The sequence below is a fragment of the Thalia democratica genome, unplaced genomic scaffold (genome assembly GCF_965202585.1).
Source record: "Thalia democratica unplaced genomic scaffold, ktThaDemo2.hap1.1 HAP1_SCAFFOLD_896, whole genome shotgun sequence".
Lineage (NCBI taxonomy): Eukaryota > Metazoa > Chordata > Thaliacea > Salpida > Salpidae > Thalia > Thalia democratica.
The window spans coordinates 20,367-42,127 of record NW_028139844.1 but is presented as its reverse complement, the minus strand read 5'-3'; the positions used below and the strand labels follow the sequence as shown (position 1 = coordinate 42,127).

Sequence of the window (21,761 nt, the reverse complement as noted above, 5' to 3'; positions counted from 1 at the left end):
TTTAGTGACAACACCTTCTAATCTAATTACGTTAGGATGGTCGAACTGGCCCATTATAGAAGCTTCACTTAAAAAGTCAAGTTTTTGCTGGGTATTATAGCCAGATTTCAAAGTTTTTAACGCGACATCTTCTTCCATTCTTCCAGGAATTTTTATTATTCCTCTGCAAACGTCACCGAATTCTCCTTTTCAAATTTAATTAATAATTTTTAAACATTTTGAAGTCTCTAAAAGAAATAACAACTTCTGTACATTATGCTTCTACAGCTAGCTCAATAAAATTGTTATAAAAAGAGAACTGACAATATTTTACTTGAAACTAGATTCTATGTTAGTATCAGGTTAGTAGTATTATACTGAACTTAAAGTATTTCATTTTAGTAACACATTCATTCTTCAACTAAACAAAGTTTTTATTACATAAAAAATTAAAAGAAAGATTTTTTTTTGATTATATTTTAAATTATTTTATATGATACAAACCAAAAGCTTTTAGATTACTTTTTAAGTCTAAGATACTTAGCAGTTGTGAACAATAAAGTCTACATATTAATTCTATTGATGACTTAATGTAGTCTGAATCAGTGTTTTATAAAGTTCACATTCATTTGTGCAGTGTATAAAAGGTTATGTTTAAGTTAACTTACTGCACAATATACACGTACATTATAAGTAAGGAATGTATTATATTAGGTGTATTAACTTTATAATTTTAATGCAAAAAGCTATTCTTTGGTATATCTAGTTTTGGTATATATTAAAGTAAATAGAAAATTTTAAGAAAAATGTTAGTTTTTGTATAAAAATTATATAGTTAATAAATTACAGTTACATAGGTTTTATACAGTGGTCTACTAAACACAGTTTAAAGAATTCGAACCACTGGTTTAGAATATTATAGATTACGAAAAAAATACTATTTAAACTGTTTTAGAAATAGTGTATCAAAATTTCATCAGTTTAAAAATTTCTATAGTATACAGTATACTAAAGAAAATTAATCCACTAATAATTATTTACACTTAAACTAAGCTTAAAAGTTAGTAATTTAATGTAATGTGACTATTAAAATAACTATGGTTTGATTTTTTTCACTTAGTTAAAAATATTTTTGATCGAAAAATGTTTTGGTGAACTGTAATATTAATATGTAAGTAATTAAGATAAAATATCATGCGCAAACTAAAAAGTAACCGCATTTATGACTTATCGACCATAAAGACTAAGCACGAAAATAAATAAATGTAAATGAAAATATACTTAATCTAGTTTTCTCAAGTTTCTATATTTACTTACCTCCACCTATAATTTCTTGTATTTGTACAAATGAGACATCAATTTCTTTTGTGAAATCCATGACTGCACGATTCGGGTCTTCGTAAGTAGTAGGGTCAATATACATTTTCGGAAAACCGAAAACAATTGAGGACCCGTTGAAAAACGGTTGCTTTTCCGCACTTTTACCCAAATTTGCTACATTGCTAGTTTTCTTTAGTCGCTTTGACCGGCTTCGCCTAAACAGTTTGTGTTTATTTTTTTGTATTTAAAACTAACAATAGTAAATTCAAACAGTTCAAGAACTTTCATAGCTCCGTTAAAGTGTGTTAACTTGTTAACACACAGAAACATGTGTTATTGTAATTTAGAAAGAGTACTGTTTTAATTTGTAATTATTAAATATTCCAGGGAACTTGTTTCGCTAGGATCTTTATTAGCAAATGTTTAAATTTATACTATGAATATTTATATTTAAAACTATTGATATATAGACTTGAATAGCATAAAGTTTAAAACAAAAATTTTCAAATAACTAAAACTATATAAATAAAAGCTTTATACAATTAAAATTTCTGTAGAAAACAAAGTTCACAAGTAGATATTAAGCAGGTTAATTTATTTATGGCTATAAAATGTTATCAAATATTAAAAAAAAGGGTAGGGATTTATTTAAATCTTTTGCAAAGAGCCTTTTTATTCGTTAAAGTGACACGTTGAAAATCCAGTTTTGATATTACTACAGCAATACTCTAATAGTTATGTTATTCTGAATGTTTTCATAAAAATACTATCTAAAACTGTTTTAAATAAAAAAAACGAAAATATTACTATACAATTGAACAACTCCAATAAAAAACAAATACTAGTTAAATTATGTAAAAGATTACTATGGACAACTAATATTAATGCACAATAAGTAGACTAGTCGTGGCATTGAAACTTGTTTTTAACAAGTCCGTTTGAAAGTATTTCTTATAGCAACTTGACTATTAGTCTAGTGTCTAGAAAACATAAAACTAAAAACTATTATTAAAAACATACAAGTCTATATTTTTACAAATCATCTTTGATAACAGTTATTCTTTTCCTTGATTTAGCCTTTTACAGTTTTTACTATGATTGTATGTGAAATTATATTTTGATAAACAACTTACGTTAATTAATAAAACAATTTTCATGATACAGCCATTTAGAAGATTTTTCTGTTTTGATAATTAAATAACCTAAATATTTAATTATAAAAGTATTGGTTTATAACACAAAAATGTTAAAATAAAACGATAAAATATATAATTAAAAAAAAAAAGTTTAACAACCTCAAAGCATACACAATAATGACGAAGATGATCGTTATCAAGACTGCCATTCCAATCACTATTAACATAACTGTGTCTATATGTTTTTCATTTTCGTTAACTTCATCTTTTTCGTGGTTATTATTGTTAATAATGTTGTTTTTATCTAGAGTGGTAAATTTGTACTCCTCAGAAAACTTTCCATAATCTTTTGCTTGTTTAGTTCGAACCTAGTCATATGAAACGTTAAGAACTTCAATATTACACTAATAAATGTATTTAGCTTCCCTTATTTTATCTGTGTTTTTAACTAATTTACTTTAAAAAAATCAAGAAAAGACATATTTGGTTAGGCAAAAAAAACAATAGTAATAGTGTTTTTTTATAATGGTTTAGTCTTAAAAAAGTAATTTTTTTTTGTTAGTTTAAAATAAAACTAAGTTTTTACTTTAACAGCATAAATTGTAAGAAATAAAGTTATCGTAGACTTAAAAAAAATCACTATTGGTATTTTGTTAAAACAAAACTTAGATATAATAAAAAATATATGTATATATAAAATTTATAAAAGTAGACATAGAAAATAAATGTTCAAGATTACATTTAAAATAGTAATATTTTGTTGGGTATCATCAGTGCTAAAAAACCTTTATCATATAATCCGTAGCAGCGCTAAGGCCGTCGAAAGTTATTTTGTTAGACTTAGTTGTTTTAGTTTGAACAACACTATTTCTTTCTACAAGGATAACTTGATATGTATGATATATAAGGTTGAGTGGCAACCAAGAAATTGAAATTGAGTTTGAACTAACGTCATCTTTCAAAAACTTGTAAACAGCTGAAAGTTTTATAAAACTTAAATGTTATAATTGTTTTATAAGTGTAGTTTTTTTTAAAGTATAGGGTGACAATTTAAGTTTCAAACATAGTCACACACATAACTTATCTATATTTTATTATTTTCTTAATATTTATAAAAACTAAATAAACATTAAATTTAAAATTACCACTTTACCTTATAATTTCTAAAAATGTATTATTAATTTTTATTACACTTTTCCTGTAAATTTATTTATAAAACTACTGATAGTAAAATTCTCTACTTTGCTACGTAATCTTGTAAATAAATTAAGTAGTAAAGTAGATAATTTTACTAATAAAATGTTTTTTGTGATATTACCTGTGTTTTTAGTTTTGAATGATACGAAATTTGAATTGTCAACTCGATCTCCAAGTTTGTAGGCAACATTGGTAATGTCGTTTATTGCGAAAATCTAGAAAAAAAAGAATTTTTATACCAGACAACTAAAAGAAGTAACTCTTTAAAAAAAAAGTTAAATATCAATCTTAAAAAAACTATAATAAGAACTAAAAGCTAAGAGTAATAAAATATGTAAATACAATATTGATAAAAGTTCACACCCTTATGTACACCCTTGTAACTCTAAAAGTAAAGACATTTAATTTCGGAACAGTTAACTTTTGTTTTCAAATTAAACTATTCGCTTAACTATTGTAAAGTATTATAAATTTTAAAAAAATAATAAATATATTCAATTGAAACTGTTAGTTACTCTTTTTTAATCATTTACACTGTTGTTATTTAAACTTTGAATATAATTTATTTTTATTTTAAATAACTTTCTACCAGCTATAAGACTTTAAAGTATAATTAACTTCAGTAAATTAAATTTTTAACTTTTATTTTAAAAATTTACGACCTCTTTTAAGTAAATTTTAGTTAATAAGTAACACTAATTGAAACATTAAGTTCGATAAAGTCAGAAGTTGTTTCTAAAATAGCTTGTTAAGTTATAAAACAAAGTATAAGATATTTCAATAATATCTTTCAATGAGCTCGTTTGACATAAATAGAAAAGTGATGATTTAAAAATAAACACAAATAAGGAAAAAAAAAAGATATACTTTTTAAGCAAAATTTATTTCCACTTTTATTTAATTATTTAAGGCGTTTTTTATACTAAAATAATTTTGATTACACTTTTGAAGATTTTATTGAAATTAATATATCAAGATTCAAAGTTTGTTAAATATACTGCTTTTAGTTTTATTTTAAGTAAATAAGAAAAATTGTTGTAACACAATTATTCAAAGGTCATGTACTTATACTTTTAAAATAGAATTATATAAACAAAAGATCAAAAGTAAAGTTATTACTGATTTTGTTTTTATTTTTCAAAAGCAGAACAGCATTTGAAATATTAAACTATACTTTTGGTTTGAGTAAAACACAAGGTAATAGCTTTAAAGGATTATTATTAAACTTTCAGTCTCTATTTATCTCACCATTTCGATACGACAGTTAAGAAATGTAAAAAAAAAATTGCGCTATAAAAATCAACTGTAATTTTTTTTATCGCAGTTTTTTTATAAAGTGTGCAAATTGTGTTCGTGGAATGGTTTACAGCTCACAGTTAGTTTAGTATATAAAATAAGTGTGATAAATATATATTTTAAATTTTAATTATTTTCAAAGTTCTCAGGTTAAAATAAAATATATCTTCGCAAAGGTAGTTAAACCATAACAAGAATAGTCTTTGTTAAAAAGTTTGCTTATTAGCCTGGTGGGCACAAAATTTTCTTTATAGTGACCAATTATACTCATTTGTCATTTTTAAGATATAAACTAGAAGTTGCAATACTCTATATTATATTTTTTATAGATGCAAGCTGTATGCAAAAAATCTAAAGTATAAATAAATAAATTCTAGCTTCCAATATAATGGTTAACTTGATTAATATGTAAAATAATAGAAAAAATCAAAACGGAATTTCAAAACAATTCCAAGCTTTTTATTAAAATATCTAAGTAATCTGTATAATTTAGAGTTATTTTTTGTAAAAATGAAGTAAACTTTCTGAGCTTTAAAAGAAATCTTTTTTCACTCAAAAGTTATCAAAGTGTAGTGTCACAAAAGCAACTATCTTTAAAAAAGCTTCTTAAATACTTACGTTTATCAAATTTAAGTTAAGTTAGTCAATTAGTTGTTTAATTTGTTTTGTTTTAATATTCATTATAATAAAGTACATGTAAACACAAAAATATTTATAAAAAAATATTACGACAAAGTCAGTCTTTTTTTTCCAAGGAGCAATACTGTAAAATTATTACTATCACAAAACCATACTTAATAATATCATTAATGTATACGATCAGTTACTACAAATACAAGGTTCTAAAAAAGCTTCATTTTCTTAAGATATCTATTGAGCTTAATAAAATTGATACTGTCTGCGGTATTTTTTGTATAGTTTATGCTTTTATTTAATAAAACCAATAGCTTAAATAATTTACAACTTGAAAGTTTTTAATATACAAAGTTCAAAAAACCTATCAATAATCTCTTTTAGCTTTAAATTAATACATTATGAATTAGCTTGTCAAACCATGATTGAAAAGATATAGATTTTAGCATCAACTTATAAATTATAGTGAGTAGACTCCATTTATTAGTTGATTTGTTGCATAATTAATTTTTATATTGTTTGAAACTCTTGACTGAAGTTTTTCTTAAGTTAAGTCTTCAGTGAGAGAGAGCATAATGTAATTTTTTTAAACAAAAATTTCATTTTACAATTTTTACTACTTTGTTACATATAATAATAACACTAATTAAACCTAAATTTGTTTAAAAACAGATAAAAAGTACTTATACAACTAAACAAGTCTACCGTTAGTAGTATACAACAATAACAGTTTTTTAAAATAAAAATAAAAGGCTGTTTATAGAGTTTAGTTAACAAAAAGCCTGGTAAAAGTTAAATAAAACTTTAACTAACTAAAATATGCCTTTTGTTACGAAGCTAATTTATCATTCAGAAAAAACTTACGGTTACATTGTATTTTGTATTAGGTAGCAAGTTTTCCATTTTAACTCTGTTTGAAGCGATGTTGTTTTGAGAAGGTGTGTAATTTATATTAGTTTCACACTGACGTAGGTTTCCATTAGCCTCATACTGGCATTTAATGCTGAAAGTTTATTGTTTTTATTTAACTTATTTGATTTTATAATATATTACTATTATGTGTAAATTTTAAATCGTTTTATAACTTTTTTATAAATGTTATACTTTTTTATAGCATATTAGTGATTTTTTGTGAGTTTATAATCTTAAGATTAATGTTAGTAATTACACTAACAGTATAAAACTTTAATCATGGTTACTTTAAAAATGTATAACTAAAATCTGAAATTACTTAAAATATAGTTGATAGTTATCTTCTGAAAATAAGTAAGGTGGGTTCCAGTTTATTGTTGCAGATGTGTCATTCAAATTCACACTGATTGAAGTTGGTTTACCAGGAGGCTCTGAAGTTATTTTGTTCATTTTTATTTATACTTTTTTTTTTTTTTAAAGTTCTTACGTTTTATTTCAGTTTTTCTTGTATTCTTTGAAAATAGTTAAGTATAGTGTGACCGGTATGATTAGTTTATACTTTAAATATTTTATTTTTATGATAAAATCATTTGATTTTAATATTTATAATCTACTACTGACTAAAATTAAAAATTGACGTGCTGGTGAAAAAATTAATTCAGTTTTTAATGAACTTTTTTTTTTAATATAAATATACCGTCATTGGTTTGATTAATGTTGGTTATTGCATTTATAACTTGAATATCTCGCAATATACCTGTAATAACAAAAAAATATCTCATGACATTTGTTGTCTGCGTTGCAGTGAAAACCGACTATTTGAACAAAAAGCATCGTATTGACGAAACAATTTATTTATACTGAATTGTACCGATGATCGATTTTACCATAAAATATTCATTTAACTTCACACTTATTTTACTGACACAGCGAAAAGGCTTCTTTTTTGTTGAAATTAAAAACGAAAGAATTAAATAAAAATGTTTTGTTGTATAAAATGTTTACTGTAGCAATTTAATTTAATGAGTTATTAACAGTTGACTATGGCATTTATGAAAAGAAACAGCTTTTATGTAAACTTCTTCGAAATATGAATACTTAAGTATAATAAATTTCGTACAAAAGTATTTAAATTTTCTTATACAAAAAATACTTTTTTTTAGCTCTCTTTTGTCGTAGACATTAACACTCAAAATTAATTCTTTTTTTTTATGAATAAAAAATACTAAATGGTTGTATATAGTTATTTTAGAATGAAATGATCTGTTTTAAACGCTTTGGTTTGAATACAACTTACTTGAACACTGCTTATCAGAGGAGAAAAAGCTGGCAGCTCTGTAAAACCCACTCATACAAGTACATTCAATCATACCTGTGCTTTCTGCAATACTGTACGCTGGACACCTCATGCAACCATTGTTGCTGATCTCTGATTTGTATGAGTCTTTTGGACATGCTAAAACGTGTAAGTGTTATTAACAAAACAAGTTTGTGAAAAGGTTTTAGAGAACATTTAAAGTAAATAATTTTGAAAATCTATAACACAATATCTTTTAACAAAAAGTTTTAAAGCAGTTGCTTGTATGAAACTTTTGTAAGCTAAATCTAGACTCTGGAGAAATGTTTTTATGTGACAATATTTTTTAACAACGTTTATGCACTTTTATTTTGATTTTTATAAACAAAAGTCTGGTTTGTTAATACAAAATTTATAAAAAGTGATTTATGTTTCAGAACGATTAATGGTAAACCTAAATAAAATCTTTGTTTCAAATGTTTTATTAAAATTATTGTACTAAAGTACTCAAAAAATTGAAAGGCGAGTGGTTAACAATGTTTTATTACAAAAAAAAGTAGTTTTATACAATTTTAAGTTTTTAAGAAAAAAATAGCGTCACTCGCTACAAAAGCAAAAATAAAATATAAGTTATTTAGCCCTTGTAAAGAGCACTTATTATCTCGTGTTTCATTGAGACAGATCTATTTTGAAAGTAAAACAGTTCAAGCATGTCATTAAATAAACAATTTTATCTTAGATTCAAACAAAAACATTTTTGAATTTAAAAACAAATTGTATTTAAATCGTGTGGGTATGTTTTATTATCCTATATATTACTATGATTTTTAAGCTACAGTTACTAATTAGGAATGGAAATTTAACTGCTTAGTTTAAGTTTAAATCTATGATAGGATAAATAGAAAAGTTGGACTGTAGTGATAAGTTATGTTGTAACCTTATTAAGACATAAAAACTATGTGCTGAAAGCTTTCAGACAATTTATAAACAAAACCATCTTATAAAATTATTTTAACTGTTAGCAGTACCTACAAGTTTATAAAATTTTGTTTAACTTTTAACTTATTTAAAAAGTTTGCACAAATTTTTTCAAAACTTTTGATTGCTTTTTGTTTTATTACTAAATTAGATTTTTATAACATTACTAATGTTTAAAAAATGTAAAAGCTTAACTTTTACAAATAAAAATACAAGCTTAGTTAAGTATTAGGTTTTATAAATTCTTATTTGGAAGAAAAAAAAAAAGGTTTAGCTTTAAAGTTAAGTCAGAAAATAATCAGTTTAAAATTGAAAACGCTATTCAAACTTAGCAAGACTCTAAGAAATATTGCTAAACTATCGTTTGTAGAAAAAATGAGATAACTAAACTTTTAATTTTTAATCAATGTTTTTATATTTAGAAGCAAACGTTAAAAGTATAGAAAAAACAGCATGTTTTGATCAAACCACTCAGACTAGAAGCTATCGATAGAATGAGACTTAAGTTTTGTTTTTATTAATACTCATCAGTCATTCTATACCACATAAACGGTCTGACTGATGAATTACAACCTAGGTCTCAGTCTTTCGAGAAATTTGTTGTCTATTGAAAGGTATGATCAAAACTTATTGACAACTTGAGCTTGTCTCACGGCACATGGTTGTAAAGGTTTTTCCGTTTTTTTTTCATTAATTGTACACAAAAAATTTCTAAACTAAATTTGGTTCAAACATTTTATGAAATTTTATTATTTTTACTTGCCTTAGACTTAGAGGATGCATATAATCATTTGTAAATTAATTAGCAGAAACAAAAACAGTAAAAAAATAAAACTTGCTAAAGTAATCTGGTAAGCACTCTACGTTACAACTTACCTATACATCTAGTAAGGGTACTGTCAGGTTGAAATCCAGCGTAACAAAAACAAAAACCCTGAGCCATCGTCCATTCTCCTCGACCATCGCAGTACAGCGAAGGATGGTTGTTGTAGTCCTTCAATGGTAATAACTTAGTTCAAAAAATTAAAGATTAGTAAAAAAAATCGCGTTTAAAGTAAGCAATGTTAAAATATTTGAATAATCTTATTGAAAGAGTTCACTGTATTTTTGTTGACTTCGCAGGAAGAAATTTTAATACTAATTTCAAATTTTAACCGTATTTAAAAAAGACTAGACAGAATTGATTACTTTTATAATATAATTTTATTTGTTTAGTAGCCAAGAATTCAAAAAATGAACTTTTCAAGTAAAGATGATGCTAAGATAAAATGGTGAACTATAATATATTTTTATGCAAATAAAAAACGACCAAAGAATAGAGGGTGTGTCATTTGTTCTTTTCTTGGTTTTCAATAAACAAACAAAATTTTAATACACTTGTTTACTAATGGCACTCACTATTTTAAATTGCTCTTTAAAAAGTACAAATAGTGTCATAGAAAATAATTAATTAAAAAAAGCTTACTTTTAAGACGGCATTTGCAACACATTGCCCTTTACTTTCTTCAAGAGAAGTAAGATCTGGTCCAGTTGTGGTCTTGTCAAAAGTAGCCAAGTTTTTAACTGTTACACCACAGTATTCATAATAGACTTTTATGTAGTTAATAGAAATACACGAGCCAGTATCCTGCATAAATTTTAAAAGTATTAATATTAATATACTCTCAAAATTGGTCAAAAAAAAATGCAATAGTATAAGCTGTTTAAAGTGATCCATCGAAATTTTGATATATTATTTATTTTGTTCAATGTTTTCAAGAGGCTAACTTTTGATACTATTTTAAAATAAACAAAAAGTTATTCACTTCAGTAAATACCGTTTAGCACTTTGTATACTTAATTGTTTAACTAAAGCATATTATATTCTTCAAGCATATTGATATGTCGATGAAATCAGGTTAACTTAACCTTTGCTACATATTCCGTTTATATTTATGTTATGATTTTCTCTTTTTTATATTTATAATGTTCAAATATTTATATCCTAATAGAAACCTGTAGAGCTAGATAAACTCCATTTTTGGTAATAGGACCGATTCCCCGCACTTCCAAGTTGTATAGATGCTTCAAGTTCTCCTCAAGATTTCCCTCTTCATTTTTATTCCATCTCTTATCAGCTGCTATGGTGTCAACCTGTTGTACAAAAATTTAGACTAAATAACTAAATCAATCTCTTAGTTAAAGTAGTTAAGTCGTTTTAAGTGATAATGTAGCTGAAATCATTTAACTTTTAAATATAGCATTTTATAGTGTAAATTATAGTGATTTTTATTATACTATTTTGTTTTTTGACAACGTCGTAATTTATTAATTTTAAACTAACATAAAGTTTTGAATTTAATTTAACTTATCAAAAAGTTCAACAATTATACCAATCATAATAAATTTATTCTAAATTAGTATTAATAAAAACTTGACAAGGTTAAGAAGTTTAATTGTCAAACATTTTCTAATATTTCCAAGATGTTTTCGGCTACAAGTGTACCTTAGTCCAGTTTTAAAACCATTAGACTAAAATACAATATGTTTAAGTCTATCAGTTTGTATCTATAACTTGACTTGATTTGATAAAATATGAAATTTATTGAAATTAAGGACTCTATATAGAATTATAGATGCTTAAAATGATAAAACAACAATTTTAAAGCTAAAAAACAATTTTTTCTTTTGTTTCAGTAAATTTATGAAATTTTCTTGATGAAAAACTTTGATTATATTAAATAGCTGGTGCTAGTTCTATAACATAATTTTACATAAACTTAGAAAGAAATTAAGAGTAAAATATTAAGTATTAAATTTTAATATTAAAAATTTCCTAAGAAGCTGTTAATACCACAAATATATGGAGTCTAAATGCACAATGAATTCAGCATGTCTCATTTATATTTAAGTATAAGTTTTAATTTCGCACAGAAACAGACCTTGATATAAGAATTTTCATTCCAAGGAGGGTGAGTGGAAGTTGCATCGTCCCTATCGCTTTCATAATAAAACAAATTAAACGTCTCTTTGCAGCTAGCAACATTTTCTACTCCATCACATGACCTAGATAAAACACCATTATCATTGTTACCATGTTTATACAAAAATTAAAAAATTTGCCTGGGTAAACTTTATTTTGTATACTAGTATTTAGCGTTATTTTTGTAGCTAAAAAATTTGGAACAAGAGTTTTAAAAATCAAAAAAAAAAATTATTTGGTGTTAAAGTTTTATCAAAGAATCTTAATCGATGAAATTCTCAATATAATTTGCATATCTTAAGAGTATATTTAGGTAGTAAGATAATTAAAGTTATGTTAAATTTTAAAAACTAACCTCATAACGAATTCAATCTCTACATAAATTCTTTGCGCTCCCCTAACTTTTATGTAAGGTGTTCTTATCCAGTTGTTGTTGTTTTTCTTCTTAACTTTGCAAACAACGAATGCTCGGAAATCTTTCCCATCCCGTGGAATTGTCATTTCTTGCCACTGTTGCAATAAAATGTTAGTTAAAATTTACCTAAATTATATTTGTTAATTAAAAAGTGGTTATTTCATAGGCAGTAGTATACTCTTTTAACAGCTTAAAAACATTAGAAGTAAATGATAAACCTCGTTTTATTAAGAAGTCAGAGTTATACAGTTTTTTTTTGCAGATGTAAAAATACAAAAAATAATGACCGTAAATCGAACAAACAAAACGTTTCCGGTAAAATAATACATTTTAACAAATATAAACAAGCACTTAATTTAAAAACCGTCGAAGTCACCAACGCTTCTCATTAATATTTAATCTTTACAAAGTGTGTCATTTTTGTTTGAACTAGTGTTGTAAACAACGCATGGCTAGTGTTTCAATAAGTATCTTACAAGTAACTAGTTTATCTAGCTGTTGATAGTATAAAAACTGTTTCTTAATTTGGATTTTTTGATTAATTTCAGAGTTTTTCAAATAATTATAATAATAGTTGTAATAAATATGTAGTGAACATCACTATAATGTTAGTTGAAATGAAAATACATAGTAAAGCGAACTTTAATATCAAAAACACTTGAAAAAACTTTACTAGTTACTTATTTATTGATTAAGTCAAATATATGATTTTTATTAATATACTAAACAAAAGCAGAATCTTAAAACTATCCTAGTTATTAGCCAAAAACCATATTAGAATTAAAACGAGCAGAAGTGTTGAGTAACAATAAGGCTAAAATAAACAAACATTTTTGAAACGAAAGTTAATTCAGCCTTAATACTTGTTATAACTCTTAGTTGAAATACCGAGTAAAAATTATTACAAAAAAAAATCTTAGAATATAGATTTATTGGTCTAATTATAAAAATCAGAGTTTTAATACTGAAAATCTATAGAGTTTTAGTTACTGTAAGTAAATAAAATAGATATAAAATGTGTTGTACTATTTTATATTATATTTAAAGATAGCAAAGTTTTAAATTTAAGTTTTACATGTCTCTTAATTCAGAAGCACAGGCACAAAATTTTGTTAATATTATCATAAAAAATTAAAAGAATACTTATACTATGTTTTTATTTTATCATTATTTTCAATTAGGTGATTTTTTTCATCATATAACGCAACTACAGTAAAAAGCTTTAAATTTAGCTAACTTGTGAATGCTGTTGAACGTGAAATCCGAGGTCAGAAAGAGCATCCCGAGTATCTAGGAGTACCTCTGTAATAAAAAGCCAGTTGTTACTTTAAAATTGCATGTAAAAATACAGAACTCATTATAAAAGTTTTCACTTTCTATACTTTGATATAGTAAAGTATTCTTGAAACCTTGTAGTTATAACTTGATATTTAGCATTAAAGTAGTAGATAAGTTTTTATAAAGTTTTTGAAAAATAGTATCAATAAATGTTTTTTTAATAAAAAAACTAAATAATTTTTTTTGTATAAAATATCTCTTTGTGAAAAGTAAACTTTTAGTCGAAAAAAGAGTTTCGATATCTTTTTCTATAAATATATTTTATTTTAATGCAGAAAGCAAAAAGAAACAAAGTATTTTCAAACTCAGGTTATCTATCAACACATAATCGGCTTATTTAAATTTTTTACTTATAACATCTTTTAGTATATGTAATACTAACTATTATGGTAAAAGTTTCAGTGTGCAAGGATAAATTCTTTAAAATCATTAGAAAAAATTTCATTACTGTAAAGTTTTGAAAAGTTACTGTAAATATAACTTATTTCAATTTAAACTTTAATCTTTAGCTTTTGATAGTTCTTAATTTAACAATGGGATGTTTTTTATTTTGAAGTCTTATTTTTTGACAAATTGGACACTGTAAGAAAACTTGTAAATTAGAAATACAATCAATCCAGTTAATTTGAAATCACTGATCCTTATTAAGTAGCGCAACTTTAATTTATCTTCATCTAATGAACTACTGTTTTTTGGTTTCAAGTATTAACAGAAACAACTAAGTGCAAATTCTTTTTCCCGATACTTTATACACTTAAAAAACTACTTCTTAATTTAGAGTTAATGATTATAAGTGTTTACAAAATTTGATAATTTAAAACAAAATCTTAAGTGTTGTTAATAAACTTTATTTAATACAAAAAGTTAAAAGATTAGAAGATTAAATTTAAACTTTTGTAAATTTTTAAAGCTTGTAAAATTGTTTCTGAATATTTATTTACTTATTTAAACTGTTAAATTTTTTTGTTTAAAAATAATGTTTGTAAGACTAAAAATTCTCTTAATTTTGTTTGAATATACTTAAGCTTGCATAAAATGATGTAAAATAACGAATATCATAAAAGCTGAAAATGTATTAAGAATTTATATTTAAAAAGGGCGCCTAGCGTACAAGTAATCAAATAACTTGAAACGGTGAATTAGTCTTTTCAAGGGTCATTGAGCAGTCAGATTGAAGAGCTGTTAAGTTTGCTTTTATAAAAAGTCTGACCACTCAAAATTTTTAGTAATGCTTTGTATAGATATATATGAACACATGTATTTATGTCATTCAATCTGAGAACAAAAACTCTTGTTGTTTATTTCCGTTGTTATGTCTCTTTTCAACAACAAATAACTAACATTAAATCAACTTCTAAATATTTGAGAAACACTTTTAACACTTGTTTCTGTTGAAAATTTTAAAGCTTTGTAGGTGTAACTTTCAATAACTTTGTACGAGGAAAATTTCAAGTTTTCTGTAAGGCTTTTTAAGATTCGAGTTTCAAAAACACAAAAAAACTTTTAATGTATCAAAGTACATTTTATTCTAAATATTTTTTTGATCAAAAGCTTTATAACATGTACTATGGTATCGAAAGCACTAGTATGCTTACAACAGTTAAGCGTTTATTCTTTTTACGTACAGCTTGTTACTAGAGAGAATAAAAAAACGAGCTGTACACGAAATTTCACTAGTTGCTTAAATCATGCATTAAAGTCGGAATTAAAAGTTTGAAAAAAAATTACTTTTGAATGTAAACCAAATATTCAAGGTATTGGAGTAACTACATTGCTATGATAAAGTTAAATCTCAATACATAAAAAGTTTTAAACAACAGTTAAAGCAGAGATACATATATCAACACATTATAGAGATACAAGTGTACATACAATACAATTCTTAAGTACTTACAACTTTTTATATTTCACAACTATTCTAAAAGTAGCTAAAAGAGTTTGAATATCTCATAATTTCTAGACTCTCAGTTTAACTTTTGTCTAGCATCAAACTTTTACGCAAAACGTGGTTTTTCGCCTATCACTTGATAATTGTTTTTGTTTTCGTAACACATTGTTGCCATGGGAACAGCTGAACCAGCGAGTGACACAGGATTGCACCAGCGGAATTGTCTTGCTTTGTACGTTTATTCAGCATGATTAAAGTTTAATTTAAATGTGAAACTAATGAAAACTGTAGAATCTATTTTAAGAAGGTAAAATACTTCTTAGAAAACAATCTTAACTGAAATGTTTACTTTTAAGTTACTGTTTTACTGAAAAAATAACATGGCTGTTTTATTATCTTTTAGTTTTTTTTTTAACGAGATTAAGTTGATAGTATTCTTAATAAAAAAATATTTATTTTAACAATTTAAGTAGTTTTCTTATTTTAACTGTTATGTCTAAAAATTTTATTGTTTATTTTTTTTACCTTGGTAAAGTGAATTTTTAAATCGTGCTTAACCCACAACATGGATGAAAGACTTAAAACTTGATAACGATAAAAACTAAAAAAAACTTTTATTAGCTCTAGTCACGGTCGTAAACTTCTTAATTGCTTATACTTAATGCACAAAAACAGTTAAATAGGTTTAAAACGTTAACTTTGTGCTTTTATGTTTTATAACCATTTTGTCAAGTTTTAATTGTAGCAAAATTTTAATGTACGTTAACTACATCTTTACTCACTATAAATAATATGTGTAAAATTAAAAAAAAAATCTTTAGGCATGAAACTTTTTATTAAATTCTGCTGAACTAAGAACAATAGAAAAAAATTAGATAATTTTAAGAACTGTTTGAAATTTAACATCTCAAGTAGGTACTTGTAAGTGCTTGCCGTTAATAATTTGCTTTTTATACTAGGTTAAATTGAAAAAATTATATTAAGTAAAGTACTATAGTTTATTCTATAAAACTAACACACATTAAACAGAAAAAAAAACCTTTTGACAAAGTAGAATAATCAACTCAAAGTATTGTTGTAAACTATGTCGATTTTCATTTTAATAGTTGTTTTCAAAGTGCTTAAAATTATCAGTGTGGTGTACGACTCGATAACCGAAAGGTTTTTTCGTACACCAGGTCTTTAGACCAAACTTTTTGAGTGCTTTTTTTTTCATCGTTCTAAGACGCAATACAGTATTAACGTTTAAATCAAATTGCAATTTAAATTTATTTCATAAAACTCTATCTTGTAAAAACGGAACAGTGAGAAACTATAGTGTTTTAAACTAATTTATTTGACTTATATACTTAAAGACTAAACTTTAGTTAGTTTCTTATTTGTAATTTAAAAAGTTATTATACCAAAATATATCAAAAAATAAAATTACGAGTGTTATACTAAGTTACTGTTTACCTTAAAACCTAATTTCAAATACTTTCTTGTTTTTGTTAGATTATTGAAAATTTATTTAAAGAGTTTTTTGCTGATAATAGCATTCAAATTTAATTCTTTATTTTCTCAAAAAATTTTGTGAATTTTGCACATTACTTTTTCAAATGCTTAAGTTGAACACTAAAAGTGTCTTCATTTACACTTGTAATATACAAAAGTTAAACTAAGAGGTCTCATCAAAAATATTAACAAAAAACTGAATTGTATATAAAATATGTTTACTAAAAACCAAATATAGGTTTTGTATATTATCAGATCCATGTAGTTTGACCTGGTCTTAACAAGAAAAAACTTAAATGCTCAAAATTGTAGTACTTTTAATTACTAAAAGCTATGAATTTAACAGTAAATAACTGTACTTAGTTATAGATTATATACTTTTTTCTATAAAATACTTTTCTCTAATATTTAATAATATTTTATAAATATAATATTTTTCTATAATAATAATAATTTTTTTGAAGCAATACTTTGAAATTTTTTGTTTTGAAGTCTCTTATAAAACTAATCTAACAAGTATTGAAACTTAAACTGGTGTTAACTTAAACCCAAACTATGATTTTAAATAATAAGTTTATTTTTTGTAAACATTTCAAACAAAGCTATAGACAATTTAAATTTAAAAAAAATATTACTAATGTTTTTTTAGTTGTTTAACCACCAATAAGATCAAGAGAAAGTAATAATAATAGTTCTGTGAAACCTAACTAGGCTTTCTTAAACATTTTTTCCTTAATTTTATTTCAAAATAACTGAAAAACTTACTGGCTTTAAAAATATCAAAAGTATTTTTATTGCTTATAAAATTTATTAGAGACGCATAGTTTTTGAGTACGTTATAATTTAATGTTAGGCTTTAAATATATAGTTTTATAAACTTATATTTTTTTTAACTTTAGATTCAGTTTTACAAAAAAAATCGGTATTTTTTTGGTCAAACAAAACATAAAAACTTTTTTTTGTTATTACCAAAAAATGATCTACGGAAAAATTTGTGCATGTTATTACTTATTAAACGCGACATGAATTTTTGCACTCGTAAACATCGAAAAAGGTTATTTAAATCTCATCAACGTGCTGAAAAAAGTAATAAAGGTTATTGAAAAATAAAAACATTAATAATAAACTTTCTACCGAGCAAAAATACAAACAGCGCCCTTATAACAAGAAAATAAAATTGATAAGTGCAGCATGCATGCTCGATAACGAAGACAGATAGCAATTTAGGCAGGTGCAGGAGATACAAATTGTTACAGGAGTTGTAAAACATTTTTAAAGAGAATGCTATTAACATGTTCTGGTAGTTAACTAGAAAAAATCGCCGTCTGGTCTGCTTCTAATAAGTATTAAGCACTAAACAAGTGTGTTCTGAAACTAAGCGTATTTCTTGTTTAGTATTAATACAAGACTAGACGTTGTAGAAAATTTGTATTTAATTTTTTTTTAATAGAACTATAAGCATAAAATTTGTTATTCAATTAAGAGCAATTTTAAAACTACAAAAATCGTTAAAATAAATATAGGTAATAAAATCTAATATAAATTTTTTTCCAGATTATCATTTATCAAGTGTCTTAAGTTTTTGTGAATAAGCTTGAACTCAAAAATAAAACTTATTTATAACTTTTGCTATCGAAATACAAAGTTTATTTTTTTAGCTAAATATACTCTAAAATCACTTAAGCTAAAATGTTAATGAAACAAGTGTATTTTAAACTATCTAAGATAAAGCTAGTTCGTAAAAAAAGTTTGCTAATTACTTTAAAAACTATGCAGTCTAGTTATCTAGTTTTATATCTAAAGTGTAAATTAAATTCAAATTCACCTTGTTTGGAGTCAGATCTTTCTATGAAGAGCAGTTTCAATAAAATAACGAATTGAAATATTTTGTTCATTGTTGTTTATTTATTTTTATACCATGCATTTTTTGCTCAAAACAAATATAAGTAATTTCTCAGTTTCTTCAGTACTGTTTGTTTATATATTGCACTATAATTTTTGTTGAGTTAGAAACAAAAATAGCTTCAAAAATTTAGTTTTGATATGAGTTTTTGATAGCAATAGAATAATACGATGAAAAGTTTGATGAATTTGTTACATTAACCTTTTTATTTATTTAAAAAACTCAAAGGTGTAATCAATCGAAAAATATCACAAGATGTTTATATTAGTTTTTGAAATTATGCTTAAGCTGTGTAATATCAAACTTTACTGTAGTACTTAATTTTTCATTTGAAACTTTTCCAACCTTAAGCTTAGATATATAACTTCCAAAAAACGCAAAAAAAATTAAACAAAAATTATTAAAAAAAAATATAGTTGAAAGTTTTACCATTATTATTTTTAACAGCCAAATATATTGTTCAAAAATATTTAATTCTACTTATGAATTATCATACTTAAAACAGAGCAATTTTTTAGTAAATTTACAGAAAAAAACACATATATCAAAAATATAATCTGAATTTTATGTTAAGGCAAAAATTAAATTTTCAGTGTTTGACTTTTTTTACTGTTAAGTTACAAAAAAGAATGTAAAAAGAGAAAACTAGAAAGTTTTTATTTTGATAAAAGTATTGCATAAATTTATGATTACTCACACAAATTAAAAGTAGCACATATAATTTATAAGTAGAAGCATATCCTTTTTTTAATAACGGAATAACCGATAAATATACAGGTTAGTTAATAACTATAAAAATACTTAATTTAGATATAGTTTAAACTTCAAACTTAAGCTTTATTTTTATAAAAAAATAAAAAAAGTAAGTTAAAAATTTTTTTTTCTAAAAGCTTTATGTCTAATCTTTTACTTATTTTAGTAAATAATGCTCAAAGAGTTCAAAAAAAAAAAAGATTTGCATTATGAAATAAAACAAGCTGTTTACAAGCTACAAAATTTTTTGCAAGTCTTGTCTAAATCGATGCCTTTTCACAATCACAAAAACAAAAATTTAACGATAAACAAATTTTGTACGTCTAACAAAACTTACAGGCTTTCGCTATGTTCTTTCGTTGCTCAAGCGTGAATTTTTATGCCAATTATTAACACTGTATCTCTCAAATGTTCGGAGAAAGAAAAAGTCGACTCTATTGTGTTTTTGTTATGCTGCCATTCAGTGATTATATTTTAATTAACGTTTTGTTCTATAAAAAATTAGTTTTTAAAAGAATATAAAAATTGTTTTGTTATTTTCGTTTAAAAGATCTTATTAAGATTTTTATATATGAGTATATAAATAAGTAAATTAAAACAGTTACTACTATATACTTTCTCTTTAGTTTAAAGTTTTAAAGAGATTACTAGAAATATTGTATAAATAGTTTAACTAGGTTTAAATAAATAGTCAATTATATCAATCGTTTCAGGTAAAAACAAGAAAACTTAAGATTTAATAGCAAAATTTAGAACAATCTATTGAAAACGCTTCAATACTTAAAATAAGCTAGTTTTAAAATAAACATTAGTTTTATTTTACTCGAATTAGTGCATTAAACAAAACTTTCACAGGTTTCTAATTACGTAAAAAACATATTTAGGACCTAGCTTCAACTTAAATGTTTAAAATTTGACATGAATATTTTTTTTTTCTGTGCGCAGTGTGCAAAGAGTACATGTGTACACTGCGGGACTTCCTTTCAAGTAAACATTAATATTAGATATTAAAATATGATTTTTAGTTCATAACAAAAATAAATTAATTTTAAAGCGTCGTTTTTTTCAACATTTAAAAATAGTGTATGACTAGCTAGATAACCGAAAGAATTTTTCGTACACCAGGTCTTTAGACCAAACTTTTTCAGCGCTTTTTTATCTTACAAAAACAATATAGATATATCAAACGTATTGCTTATTTAGATTTTTATAATTATTATAGAAAAGTTAATGCATTAGATTATTATAAAATGCAGAAATTTAAATAAAAAAAATAATTAAGAAAAAATAAAAGCATTTTAGTATTTTATTTTTAACTATTCTTTTAAAGAATGAATTTATGAATTTATGCTTTCACTGATACAAAAATATTAGCTAATAATGTTAAAGCTTTTAATTTTGTAATTTTTTTAATTTTTAGACCACTTTCATTTGAAGTAAACTATAAGTTCCACGTAAATATTTAATTTTTTTTCAAGATATTCTCTTTAATTTTAGTTGCTTAAATTTTTTTTGCTTCAAATATACTGTTCTTTACTGCATTTTTAAATATTTTTGCTTACTAAGAAGAAAATGTATTGTATTTATTGTTACAATTACAAGGTAAAAAAACTTAGTATATATCAGGGTCTCCAAATTTTTTTATTAAAGCCCACCTTCAAATAAATAAAAAAAGCTATGGCCCCTCCAACCGGATTTTAAAAACTACCATTATAACCGCCTATGACCTTGTTTTTTGCTCTTCATCACAAACTCCAGAATATCTAGTGTAAGTTTCAAAATAAGGCCTAGTGGCTCCTCCTTTTACGGCTTTTTGCCCCCTATATCTCTAATTTTTTTCATAATATCTCGTATAAGTTTATAAACTACCATTAGAAACGTATAAGATATTTTTTTGCTCTTCGTCATCAATTTCAGAAAATTTAATATAAGTTTCAATTTATGACCTCATGACCCCATAAATTTCTGTAATGGCCCCCAAGGGGCCATTTGGTCCAGTTTGGGAAATATTGGTACATATGCTTATGTGAATACTCTGAGAAAAAAATAGTCTTTCTGTAATATAATTTAAAATGTTTCAATTTTACTTTTAATCTAATACTATTATTAATGTTTTAATGTCTATACAATATAAGTTTCGATATGAATGTATTCATGTCCGTTGTTTGTTAGTAAATTTAATCAGAATAAAACTGGCAAACTCAATAGTTAAACATCTAAACTTGTTTATGGCTTATCAGATACAATTAGTAATTTGTAA

The 21,761-nt window shown here is 24.4% G+C and overlaps 1 protein-coding gene across 1 annotated transcript; it reads right to left on the bottom strand.

Annotated features, from left to right (window-relative positions):
* Positions 1-3: 3 nt before the first annotated feature.
* Positions 4-18,813, bottom strand: LOC145847371 (ephrin type-B receptor 3-like; the record flags this gene model as incomplete). Its single annotated transcript, XM_082953582.1, has 15 exons — positions 18,671-18,813; positions 13,363-13,427; positions 12,066-12,220; positions 11,670-11,793; positions 10,744-10,881; positions 10,214-10,375; positions 9,625-9,742; positions 7,771-7,929; positions 6,793-6,904; positions 6,426-6,564; positions 3,754-3,847; positions 3,221-3,411; positions 2,595-2,803; positions 1,297-1,514; positions 4-185 (listed from the first exon to the last, which is right to left on the bottom strand). Coding segments are annotated over exons 1-15 (2,136 nt in total), but the record flags the coding sequence as incomplete, so codon positions are not given.
* Positions 18,814-21,761: the final 2,948 nt, after the last annotated feature.